The sequence below is a fragment of the Chrysochloris asiatica genome, unplaced genomic scaffold (genome assembly GCF_000296735.1).
Source record: "Chrysochloris asiatica unplaced genomic scaffold, ChrAsi1.0 scaffold00219, whole genome shotgun sequence".
Lineage (NCBI taxonomy): Eukaryota > Metazoa > Chordata > Mammalia > Afrosoricida > Chrysochloridae > Chrysochloris > Chrysochloris asiatica.
In genome coordinates this window covers 439,720-453,504 of record NW_006408737.1, presented here as the reverse complement: position 1 = coordinate 453,504, position 13,785 = coordinate 439,720, and the positions used below count along the sequence as shown (strand labels likewise).

Genomic DNA, 13,785 nt, shown 5'->3' with positions numbered 1-13,785 from the left:
AGGAAATTAAAACAAATATAGAGTGATAGTATTCAGATCAGTGATTCCCTGGTAGAATCGTTCATTTTGTGTATCATCTCAACCAGACTATGATGCCCAATTATTTGGTCAAACGCTAGTCTAGAGGCTGCAGTGAAGGTATTTTGTAGATGTGGTTAACATTTACAATCAGTTGCCTTTAAGTAAAGAGATTATCCTGGATAATGTATGAGGCCTCATCCAATCAGTTGAAGGGTTTCAGAGCAAAAAGTGAGGATTCTCAGAGAATAAGGAGTTTCCTCAAAACTATAACATAGAAATTCTGCATGTGTTTCCAGCCTGCCAGGGTGCCCTACAGATTTTGGACTTCCCAGTCCTCACAATCATATAAACCATTTCCTTAAAATAAATTAATTAAATGTTTGATAAATATAAAGAGATGATAGATAGATGGTGGTGGCTGTGTGCTGTGGAGTCAGTTCCAACTCATAGCGACCCTGTACAGGGTTTCCGAGGCTGTAAATCTTTACAGGAGCAGAATGCCTCATCTTTCTCCCGCGGAACAGCTGGTAGTTTCCAACTGCTGACCTTGAGGTTGCAGCCCAATTCATAACCACTACGCTACCAGATTTGGCTCTTCTAGCCATAGTCTTAGTAATTTCCACCAAATGTTGGGTGAGACTGAAGATTGAGTGTTATTTCCTCATTTCCTAATGGGTCTGGGTAAGAGAAAGTTGGGGAAGATGCTGATAAGATTATATGATTCAGTTCTGAGTAATTGTTAACAGGGTTAATTGTGATTGTAAAAACTTGGAACTGTAATGTGGGCATGGGGTCAATTTTGCCATCCTGCTGGGTATAAAATAAACCATTTCAGAGGCAGGAACAGGGGATTTCATCACCATCAAGAAAGGAGACCCAGGAGCAGAGCACATCCTTTGGACCCTGAGTCGTCTGCACACCGAACCTCACTGATCCAGGAGACAGAGAGCGGTGAAACAAGAGCTAGAGCACAAGACAGAGCAGGGACTCCATTCAGCTTGTCTGGAGTAAAGCTGAGTGCCTTTGAGCTTGAGCTGAGTTCTTCCAGGCCCTTTAATTGGAGGAGCTAAGTTTGCCAACCCATGGAGCTAGAGTAGAGTGCCTTCAGGCTGAGACTTACTTAAGGTGGAATGGAGTGCCTTTTGGGGATGATTGGCAACACTAAAAACAGGGATTTGTAACATTGCCTGAGAAGGACAGAAGCCAAGGGGCTTCCTAGCTAGCTGTGAAGAGACTGTCCTGACTGAAGAACTGTATCTGAGCATTTCTGACCCTTAATTGTAACCTGTTAACCTTCCCTAGTAAACCCCATAATTGTGAGCGTTGTCTTTGAATTCTGTATGTATATTGCAATGAATAATCAAACCCAGTGGAGAAGTAGAGTGTTATGAGAGGGACAGTTGGAGTCAGAATTGTAAGGAAGGTGGCAGGGTGGAGGCATGTCTGACCTCCACTTCAGAGGAATTGACCCTGGCCTAATGTTGAGATTGATTCTCCCTCCTTGTGAAGTAAGAGATCAGAAACTGATAGGTTGATTTTGTACTTATAGCATCCAGCATTATGAAAGAATAATTTTTTCTGTTCTTAAGCCACTCTGTTTGTGGTAATTTAACCACACACAGCGCACTTACCACCACCTATGTAATCCGGTTCTATTCCCCTTCCTCTTCTTGAAGCATTTATCATAATGTATAAGTCACTTAGCACTGATATATGTCTTTGTCTACCTCCATGTCCACACTCCACCTGACAGTAAGAACTAATCATTATTTGGTGCACAGAGAGAACTAAACGAATAGACAGGGAGTGTTCAGGGTCAGTGGCAAAGTTTTAAGGAGTTTATTAGGATGGAAGGATGCTGGGTAAAGAACAGCATTATCACTGAAAGAAGGTTGGTCTGCTTTCGTATATGTTGAGTAACGGTATTGTTCAGATAACTAGAAAGAGATATTCACAGGCATTTACAGACGTAGAGCTGAAGCTCAGCAAAGAGGTTGGGATTTATGACAGAGATTTACATGTTAAAATCTTTGAATTAATAACTGAGACCAATTAATAAATGAAATGGAACAGAATGACACTGGATGAGATGGAATGGATAAAGTGTGATGAAAATTAAATGAAAATGAGGAAAGTTTTGGCACGCGCTCACATTAACACAATAGGAACCAAGAAGAGTCGTTAGTTTTTAAAATGTAGGCAACATATTGTAGTTAAATGCCGTCCAGTCGGTTCTGACTCATAGTGACCCTGTATAGGGTTTCTGGTGAGTTTGAACCACTGACCTTGCGGTTCAACCAACCTTTCAATCTAGTACTTATCCTACACCACCATCAGAACGCCCATATTGTGATAGCTTGTGAAAATTCCCTAAATTCTTTGTACCTCCTTTCTTCAAGAGGTGAGGCTTATTTCTGAACTCTTCAATGTGGACTGGCATTCTGATTTACTCTGACCAGCAGAAAGTGGCAGCATGATGTGCAAGCTCCAAGCCTAGGCTTCAGGAGGCCTTTCAGCTCTTATCTTTCACAGGGAACTCTTTCACCCCCATGTGAACAAATCTGAACTAGCCTGCTGGAGGCTGAAAGAATACTGGAGGGAGATCCCAGCTGTTCCAGCAGACCCAGTTGAGGCACCAGATATGTGAGCAAGCCCAGCCAAGAAAAGCTAAGCCTGGCCCAGACCACAAGAAAGGCCCAGATGAGCCCAGTCCCAACTGCTCATCCACAGAACTAACTAAAATAGTAATTTTAAGCCATTACATTTAGGGGTGGTTTGTTACACAATAGATAACTGATATATACATGGCCCCAACAGCTAAGGGAAAAACAGCTTAAATAAACTGTTAAACACCACAGAAAGGTCAAGTTGAATGAGGATTTGATGAGAGTGGTTTCCTAGGTTCAAAGGTATAGTGGGGACAGAAGCCAGAAAACAAGGTTGGAAAGTAAGGGCTGTTGTCAGTGGTTTTCTAGGCAAAAGAATCACACGATTTCATTACTTAATGCCTATGTAGCATACACATATGTTTCTAATGTAATATTTTAACAGCTTTATTGAGAAATGCGTAATTGTTTGAACAAGTCAATATTTATGTTTTAAAAATGAAATATGCTCAGGAAAAGAGAAAGGGTGTGTGCTGGTGGCCAGGAGGCAGGCTTGCAGAATGCACCCTTGAGTTGTTTAAATGATTATATATTCCTGAGTGTTTATGTGTACATTAAAAACAAAGAATAGAAGCAAATACTGTTGAATGATGATGCATGGAGGGGATTGTAATCATTGCAATGAAACGAAATATGATAGGATGAGTGTAAAACCGGTGTTCTCCCATGCAAACTATCACTCAATTCACAATAAAAGGTTTTTATTTTTTTTAAAAAGGTTGTTGAAATGTAATATCTTTGGCTGTATATATCAGAGTATGTAAAAAAAAAAAGTTGTTACAAAATTATAGAAACCATTATTAAACAAACAAAAAATATAGATAAAGGAAGTATATTAGTGGTTGCCAGGGATTCCAGGGAAAGAGTGGAGGTGGGGATGGTGAACAGGTGAAACTATTTTGTGTAATACTGCAGTGATGGATATATGACATTATACATTTGACAAAGCCCATAGAACTCTACAACACAAAGTGAATCTAATGTAAACAATGGACTTTAGCTAATAATAATATTGGGATAATCAACTGTAAGAAATATGCCACAGTATTTCATGATGTTAACAACAGGCAAAACTGTGTGCAGGGGGAGGGGCATGTGGTAACTCTGTACTTTATGTGCAATTTTTCTATAAACCTAAAACTGCTCTAAAAAAGAAAGTACATTAAAAAAAAAAAAAAGGCATTAAAACAACAACCAAAAAGCCCTAAGCACTAATTAGAAACAGAAGTTAGTGATATAGGCCTATTATTTCAGAGGACAGCCAGATCAACTGTATTAGAATCACCTGGGATGTTTTATACAAATATTGATTCTAGGGTAGGGTCCTATCCCTTGAGATTCAGACACAATTTATTTGCAAACAGGCAAGGCGTACTGTTTTCTTCACACAGCTTCCCTGATGCTGAATTTTCAGGAAGAAAAAGGGGTACCTAGGGAAAGTCTTTATTTAAGGAATCTAGAAAGGAGGCTGTAGGATAAGCACTAGACTGTGAACCACAAGGTCAGTGGTTTGAGCCCACCAGCTGCTCTGTGGGAGAAAGATGAGGCTTTCTGCTCCTGCAAAGATTTACTGCCTCTGAAACCCTATACAGGATCGCTATGAGTCAGAACCGACTTGACAGCACTTAACAACAAGAGAACGGAGCAAGGGGCCCTGATGGTACAGTGGTTAAATGCTAACCAAAAGGTCCACGGTTCACACCCACCAGATACCCACAGGAGAAAGATGAGGCAGTCTGGAGGGCAGTTCTACTCTACCCTATAGGAACTGACTCGATGGCAGTGTGTTTGATTTTTGGGTACAAAGGAGAAAGTCCTGGAAGTGTAGGGGTTAAGTGCTCAGAAGCTAACTGAAAGGTCAAGGGTTAGAACACACCAATCACTCCACAGGAGAAAGACAGGACACTCTCATAAAGATTTTGTTGTTGTTAAGTGTCAAGTGGGATCTGACTCATAGGGAACCTGTGTAGGGTTTCCATGGAACGGCTGGTGGGTTTGAACCGCCGACCTTTCAGTTCAAGCCAACCTTGCAGTCCAGTGCTTTATCCTACAGTGCCACACCAGGACTCCTTGGGAATCATTTGGGGGCAGTTCTACTTTGTCCTATAGAATCACTAGGCAGTTCCATTCTGCTCTATAGGGTCTCAAAGAGTTGAAATCAACTCAATGGCAATAGGTTTAGATAGGACGAGTTCCTAAATGATGCAAATGGTTAATGTACTCAGCTCCTAACTGAAAGGCTAGAGGTTTGAGTTCACTCAGAGGCACGTCAGAAGGCCTGGTAATCTACTTCCAAATAGAGGGACACCAAGAGTCTACATCAACTAAACAACAACTGATTTGAGAACGTCATTTTCAAACTGAGTTTCTGAGGAAGACTAAGCTTCTTAAAGATACTTAAGATATTAATAAACTAACAACAGTGTGTGCCGCTTATTGCATGATTATTATGTCCCAGAGTATACTAAGCATTTCATATTCATTACTTTCTGCTAGATAAGGAAAATGAGACCTGAGGGGAAGTGATTGTCTAAGGTTAGCTAGGTGGAGTCAGGAAGTTGAATCCAGCTTGTCTATTTCCAGAGTCTTGCTGTTTTCATTTTTGCAGAAAACAAAATGTAGTTACAATATAGAATGATCTTTATTTATTTATTTAGGACATTTTATTGTGGTTTGGGTGGAAGTTTACAGAGTCAATTCTTTTCAACAATTTAACACATTTTGGAGTTGCAATCCCTTCAATATAATGGCAAAAAAGGTGAACCCCTTCATGAATTTGTGTGTCATCTTTCTTTGCACAGGAGTGGGGCTAATCTCTGTACGTTTCAATGGGAGTACATGGGCTACCAAAGTGAGCACAGTATTATCTCAATTTTAAGTTTGTCTTCTACTTACGTCTTAGGACTTTGGCATACGTTACCACAGTTTGAAAGAGACCCATCCAGAGGTGCCTCGGAAGGGAGGTCTAGTGATTTGCTTCTGAAAGTCCTATAGAGCAGTTCTACTCTGCACACATGGAGTCCCCTTGAGTTGGAACCACAGCAACTAAACAACATCAACAATGACTTATTTACTCTAGAACCGGGACTGTGAACTCATCTGGGGGAATAAGTTGTATTTTTAATCACTTCATCTCCAGGGCCCAGTACATTACATAGTTTGTACTCAAGAGAGATTTTTGAATAAGTTAGTGTCTTAGTTATCTAGTGCTGGTATAATAGAAATATCACAAGTACATGGCTTTAACAAAACGAAGTTTGTTTTCTCACAATTTAGGAGGCTAGACTCTGAATTCAGAGCTTTGTCTCCTTTCATCATCTGAAAGCCACACACTCATTGGAGATTTCCATGTGTCTTGGCATCAATCTTTCCCTGGGTCTAGAAGCTTCTCAGTACAGGAACCCCAGGTACAAAGACACAATTCACCCCTGGCTCTTTTTTCCTGGTGGCAGAAGGTCCCTCTTCCTCTGCTCACTTCTGTCTCCTCATATCTTTGTAAAATGAAAGATGTAGGTTACACCCTTGAAGAACTAACTCTCCCTTCAGTTGACTGGCTGCTAATAGTAGATCCCACCATGAAAGGGATTAATTACCTTATATTAGACCTCGTCATGGAGGATTATTACATTTTAACTGCCAAACCAATGAGAATTCTGACCCAGCCAGATTGACACAAAACCCTAAACATCACTGTGAGTAAATCTGATTTGGGGTCTGTACACTGACTTGTAAGTTTTGTTATTTTAAGCTTAATATTCCCATACTTTTTTAGAGTTCTCCAGAGAGAGCATTGTTTTTCAAAAGGGAAATTCACTAGAGTTGTAAGGTGGACAGAAGATTGCAAGGGTTACATAATGATGAAACAGAATCAACCGACTCAGACGTTCTTTTTCTCCAAAGAAGGCAACTGAAACAACAACCAAAAAAAAAAAGTTTCACCTATCTTGAGGAAGGAGACAGGACAAACTATCAGAGGTTTACAGGAGAAACAGCCAGTGAAAAAGGGAAAAGCGATGATGGAAGAAAGAGATGGAATCAATAGTAGATGAGACCTAGAGAGGGTGAGAGGGATCCTCGGGGATAAGCTTTGAGCAGAAAGCACCTGTTCCTCTGGATCAAGGAAAACAAGTCTGTAAAGCTGCAGTTCGACTCTGAGCAGAGTGGAGAGGAAAGCATCAGGAAGCTAGACTTCACGGAGGTGAGAACAATCTGCTGAATGAAGTTTCTCTTCCAGTTCCACTTACTCATCATTTAGCGCCAAGGATCAGAACATTTTACTCCAGGATTCTGGAGATCTATATGGGGTGCCACTTTAAAACACACACAGCACAGAAACTACTATCTACTACCATCATAGTTTTCTATTTAAAGGGGAGTGACATTTAACCCCCCCCCCAAAAAAAAAGGTAGAAAGGCTATCATCTAGGAGAAATCTACTCGTCTGTATCACCAACTCATTCGATTGCCCTTATTTCTCTCATTTCACCAGGGAGAATGACTTGCTCCGCCTGGACGAGTGCGTGGGCAAAGGCTTCCAGTCCCGGAGGGGCAGGAGGGAGCCTGGTAACCCGGCGGGCCCCCAGCCTCTCCCGCGCCCGCCCAGACAGCTGGCCGCCGGCTGCCATTCCCGCCCCTCAGAGCAGAGCGGGACTGGCAGGTCTCTGGACAGCCTGCGCCCCAGCCAAGATTTTCGGGGGACCCAGACCCCACTGGCGACGTGCGCGCGCAGCGGGGCGCGGCCTAAAGTCACGAGGGGCATCTCTCCTTACCCCACGGGCTGTCCAGGCCAGGCTCCACTCCACAGGCCCTTTTCCTGCGGTTTGGGGCAGCAGGGTCGGAGCCGGAGTGGGGGTAAGGTAAGGTGGGGTGGGGTGAGGTGGGGTGGAAGTGGCAGCCCGCGGATCCCTGTACCAGCCGCGCCTTCCTCGGACCGCACTGCCCCACAGGTGTGAAGACCACCTGGCCTGCGCCCTGGCTTCAGCTATCCCAGACTCTAGGTCCCCAACGTCTGGATGCCCGAGGTTCTGGGCGCCCACGCCTGCTCATGGGATCTCGGTTCTTGGACAACAGTGCGAACGTCAGTGGGCACCCACGCAGGGCCAACGAAGGGGCCGGCTGAGTACATCCTTCAGGCGGCCGTCCTACCTGTCATAGCTCCAGCGGCTGTAGGACAGGGTCCGGTGGCTGCTGACTCCTTCCATCTCTGCCTCGCTGCTCTGCTCCGCTCTGGTTCCACGCACAGCAGCGGCTCTGGGCGTCAGGACCTGCAGCAGGCTCCGCGCTCCCTAGCTCGCGGGCTGCGGTCTGGGGCGCAGGCGGAGGACTGTACCATTCGCCCCCCCACACGGGGGGGGGGTAACCCCATCCCTAGCTCTGCCAGTGGCGGGGACGCAAGGGCCCAGGGCTTCGGGGACCTCCTCCCCCGCGCTTGGGTCCCATGGGGGTGCGGCTGCAGCAGTCAGTACTGCTTATTTATTTATTTCCTGTGTGTGCTCCACGTTTCCATGGCAACCGCTCCATCTTTTCCAGTATCACTAGGGCCCCGCAGCTTTCAAATCTTCCCGGGACCGGGACTGCCAAAAGGCTGCCCCTTCTCCTTCTCGCGTGGGAGTTCAGGATAGGAATCCCAACTCAGATCCCCTTAGCAAAGATACTCCTTCCTGTCTGGCGTGGGAGACTTTATCCTAATAATCTCTCACTGTCAAACACCTGCCTACCCAGACTAGGAATATACCTCTACGGAATTTTGGAGATTCCCGCCATTTCTTCCCCAGTGTGGAAGTCCTTCTTTAACCTCCCTCACAAGGTTAGCAGTTCAAACCCACCAGCTGCTCCTCAGGAAACTGGGTACAGGGTCTCTGTGAGTCGGATCAACTCGACTGCACTTAAAACAATCTGCACTCCCTGCACTCCCCGTGTCCCCCACCTCCTCAAACTGCTGAGACTCAGTTAGGTCCATTCCTTCTTTCCCCCTTTCCCACCGGATTTCCTTGCCCCACTGTCTAGCGTATTGTGACATTCTTGGATTTAGAAGGACAAGCTCTGCCAACACTCCCATTTCTAGGCGATCACTTTCATTTATTTCCACTTTGTTATTTTCTCTACTTTGCTAATAAAAACCCTTAGGAAACATTCCAGCCTGCCTTGGCTCAACAGAGGAGAGTGCCTTTTTGTCTATACCTGGCTGAGGGTGGACCAGGGAAGGCTGTAGGAAGGAGCCCTACCTCCATTTGAGGTAGAAGGGTTTGAGGGCCAGCAGGCGCTATCCTGCCTTCCTACCCTTCCTTCCCTTCCCCCATGCTGGGCGTCTGGCTGTGGGGATTTTCTGGTATAAGCTTCTTGCAGAGGTCATAGTATCCTAAGAAGGTCTTTTCAGTGCAGCTGTTGTGGGGAGGCTGTGCGAATTTCATCCTGGTGTCAAGGTGAGGTCTGGGTCCCTGAGGAGTGCCAAGAGGAAGGAGACATGGCTTCAGTTACATGAATCTAGTCACAGTGAGAAACCCCTGTGAAACTAGTTAACCTGCTAATTCGGTGGGTTATAGCGAATGTAATTGACAATGCACCTGTTGTATTCAGTCCACAAATATGTTTTATATGTCCTGACAGTGCTGTTGTTGTTTTAATGGAATGAATTGGCTCTATTTTAAAACTGGGAGATTTGAAATAAAGATCTGTCTTTCTGTCTGCTCTGGAAAACCAGACTGCCTTCAGGTGTAGCAGGAGTTAACTGGAGCAGAGGAGTGGGTACTGCCACCAGCCGGCTTCTCTCACTCAGACAATTTCCCTGACCTTTGTCTTAGGGTGGGTTCTCTAGAAGTTTGTGTATAGGACTAGATATACGTATACACATTGTATACATACACACATATATATGTGGAGTCTTGGTGCGGCATTGTAGGAGAAGCACTGGATCTCAAGGTTGGTTTGAGCTGCAAGTTGGTGGTTCAAACTCACCAGCCACTCCTTGGAAACCCTATACAGGGTTATTATGAGTCAGAACTGACTGAATAGCATGTAACAACACATGCACACTCCATATATACATATGGAGTCCTGGTGTGGTACAGCAGGATAATGCACTGGACTACAAGGTCAGCAGTTCAAACTCACCAGCTGCTCCTCGGAAACCCTATCTATACAGGGTCACTATGAGTCAGAACCAACTCAAAAGCACTTATATGGAGTCCTGGGGTAGTGCTGTAGGATAAAGACTCATCTGTGGTTCAAACCCACCAGCTGCTCCTTGGAAACATGATACAGGGTCATTATGAGTGGGAACTGACTAGCCAGCATTTAACAACAACAAGGATAGAAAGATTCCAAGGGAATGACTCACACAGTTATGGAGGCTGGTGGTGATGGTGGTGGTGGTGTGCCATGGAGTTGGTTCTGACACATAGCGACCCTGCATAGGATTTCCGAGGCTGTAAATTTTTACAGGAGCAGAAATTCTCATCTTTTTCACATAGAATGGCTGGCAGTTTTGAACAGCTGACCTTGAGGTTAGCAGCAAGACCCAAATCCATGGGCTAGGTGTCAGGCTGGATGCTTCTCCTGACTCACCGGCTCATGTGGTTGCAGCAGTTGATAAACCCAAAACTGGCAAGTCAAATGGGAGGCTGCTGACTCCTAGGTCTCTGAGAAGCTGGAAAATCTCAAAATCTGCCGATTAAGTGGCAGGCAGCTCACTCACATTGTAAGAACCAGAGGTCAGATGATGACAAGTCCAATGCAGGATTGAGTGAGAGAACATTGCCAGAGCATCCATATATATTTGATGCAGGTCACACCCCCAAAGGAAATTTCCATGACATCAGATCACTAAATGCCGGATAACTGCATAATACTGAGCATCAGGATCTGGCCAATTTGACATGTAACATTAACCATCACAGTCTACTTAGCAAGTCTACACATCTCCTTAAGTCATACATTGTTGTTGTTGTTAAATGCCGTTGAGTTGGTTCCGACCCATAGCAACTCTCTAGAGGGTTTCCAAGGAGCGACTGGTGAGCTTGAACCACCAACCTTGCAGTTCAAACTGACTTTGAAGTCTAGCGCATTAACCCACAGCACCTCGCCAGGACTCCAAGCCATACATAGTCATTAAATAAAAACAATAATAAAGTCAAACATTGTCTAACATGATACAGCTAACATGTACAACTGAAAACCCATTTGCATTAGTCCCATTTACATCTTATATTTTGTAAGTGGCATAAGGTAGGGAAGAAAACAAAAATATTTCATATAAATACATGCATACACACAAATAGTAAAACAAGGAAGAAATATTTGTAACAATTACAGTCCTCATTTCTGCAAGTGGTCACGTGGTTGCAACTAGTATTTTGAGCTACCTTTTTCCATCACAGATTCCCTAGTCCCTGTGCCCCTCAGCAAGCACCTCAGTTGGGCATGATTCTTTGCCTGGTGGAGGGATCCAAATCTTTATTTCCTAAGGGCTGGGGTCATTGGTAGTCGTGCTGGAACTGGGTAGCTGTAGTTTTCCATTTCCTTTAATCACAGGGCATGATAGTAGTAAGAAATGCCCTAAGGAATTGCCTATATTTCAGACCTACTCTCCTTTACTTATATAGTATCAATCCAATTTTCTCTTGATAATCAGAATCAATCATACCAACCAATATGATAGCTATCTTCTTTGCCTGTTGATCCAGAGGCATGAGGAGCCCAAAGCAGCTGGGTGACATTCTTAACTTCATGTTCATTGGAATTGGTGTTGTAATCTCCAGATAAGTGCTTTCCTCCCTTTGGAGCTAAGACCGCTAGACTCATAGGATGTAGGATTTCAGGGAAAGAAAGCCACATTTTTGTGAGTGGCTCACTAGTGATAATAGTGTATGATGCCACTCCCATTTCCACCCCTTGATTTCTGGACTCATGAACCCTTGCTACTGGAGAAACATCATCATATATTGGACACTGGTTTAGAGCATATACGGCCTTCAGGAGAACACCATTCCAACCCTTCAAAGTACTGCCGTCACCCAGCTAATGTTGTAATTGTGCCTTTAGGAGGCCATTCTGGTGTTCTATCAAACCAGCTGCTTCAGGAAGGTGGAAAAACTGTTAGACTAAATTAATTCCATGAGTATGGGTCCACTCCCACACTTCATTTGCTGTGAAGTCAGTCCCTTGATCTGAGGTAATACTGTGAGGGATACCATGGCAGTAGATAAGGCATTCTATAAGTTCACAGAGAATCACTGCATGCAGGGAAGGCAAATCTATATCCAGATTTAGTGACTAGCCCGGTAAGAGCAAAATACTGTCCTCCATGACAGAAGCGGTCTAATGTAATCAACCTGCTTCCAGGTTGCTGGCTGATTGGCCTGCAGAATGGTGCCATATCAGGGGCCCACTGTTGGTCTCTGATGCTGGCAGATTAGGGACTTGACAGTGGTTATGGCCCAGTTGGCTTGGTGAGTAGAATTTTATGTTGCTCAACTCATGCAAAACTCCCATCCCTGCCACCGTGGCTACTTTGTTTATGAGCCCATTAGGCAATGATAGAAATGGCAAGGGAAAAAGGATGATTGGTTTCCACAGAATGTTTCATCATATCCACTTTATTATTGAAATTATCCTCTGCTAAGGTCACCTTTTAGTTAGCATTCACATGAGACACAGATATCTTCATTTCTTTTGCACATGCAGAGAGCTGTCCACATACCTCTTCTCCATACATCCTTGTCACCAATTTTCCAATCCTGTCCCTTCCAAATCCATGACAATCTAGTCAAACCACAAATCAGTATGCAGTTACACACTTGACCATTCCTCCTTCTAAGCAAAGTGAACAGCCAGACTCACTGCTGGAAGTTCTGAACACTGAGAGGAGAGTCCTTCTTCCTGTCCTTCAGGGAGAGCCCACAAAGGGGCGGCAGTGCTCCGGCTGTTCACTTTCAATTGGTGCAGGTGATTGTGCAGCCAGAGGTTTTTCTTCCTCAGTCAATGGATCATAAGGAACTCCCCTTAATAAGGCCAAAGGTGCAGACTAGGAGAGAGATGCTAAAAAGTGACAGAAGTGAAGACCAGGGTTATTTGGGCCACTTCCTCTATCAGCTATAGCAGCCAACGATACTGCAAAATGGTTCTTGTATTGCAGTGGGTTGAATACTGTCTCCCCTAAATTCATGTCCACCTGGAACCTCAGAATGGGAAATTATTAGACAATATAATTCATTAAGTTAAGATCATACTAGATTACTAGATCCCAAATCTGATGACTGGAAGTCCCTATTAGAAGACCAACTGAAGACACGTGGAAACACAGGGAGAACATCACATGATGATGAAGACAGACGCTGACTGAGGTGATAAACTACAAGTCTAAGAACAATTGTGGACAACCACCATAAGCCAAGGAAGAGGCAAGAAACAGAACCTCCTGAAAGAACCAACACTGTCAGCACCCTGATTTCAGATTTCTGGCATCCAGAACTGGAGAGAATAAATTTCTATGATATTAAACCAGCCCCCCCCCCCCCCACACAAAGTTACTTCAATTACCACCTGTAGACATTTGTAATCAAGTGCCTATACAAGAGTGGGCTTTGGATGACCAAGTAGTTGGTGTCACGGAACAATATAATGAAAATAAAATATACAATGGGGTTGTTTGTTTCTAATGTGCACTGAAGAATCTGGAGGAAAATGATGAGCTCAGGGCTTTATGTTATCAAGGGATAAAAAAGCTTGTCTAACTGCCCAGAAAAAATGATTATCTCCTTTAGCTTCAGGGCCCATATTGTGGAAAACAACATCTAAATCCTAAATCTGAAATCTAATCCTGTGGTGGTTGAGTTATAACTCAAATACTACTCTCAACTTCACAGAGTCATTTATATTAAAGTGAGTGAGGAAGAGTAAGACATTTAAAATTGTTGCAGCTGTAACAAAGTATTACAAATTAGGTGCCTTAAAACAACAGAAATTTATTCCCTCACAGTTTGAGAGCCTGGAAGTCTGAATTCACAATATCTGCCTTGCTCTTTCCAAAGTCTCTAGGGGAAGATTATTCCTTGTCTCTTTCAGCTTCTGGACTCCTGGTGGGGCGCTGTAGGATCAGCAC

At 44.0% G+C, this 13,785-nt stretch overlaps 1 protein-coding gene across 1 annotated transcript in view; it reads right to left on the bottom strand.

The window, feature by feature from the left end:
* The window catches only part of TUB (tubby bipartite transcription factor), a 92,122-nt gene extending 84,185 nt beyond the window's left edge, over window positions 1–7,937 (bottom strand). Inside the window, exon 1 of the mRNA XM_006872977.1 lies at window positions 7,833–7,937. Coding sequence (XP_006873039.1) covers window positions 7,833–7,888 — 56 coding nt within the window. The 5' untranslated portion in view covers window positions 7,889–7,937. The remainder of the gene's footprint in view (window positions 1–7,832) is intronic.
* Between the last annotated feature and the right edge of the window lie 5,848 nt (window positions 7,938–13,785).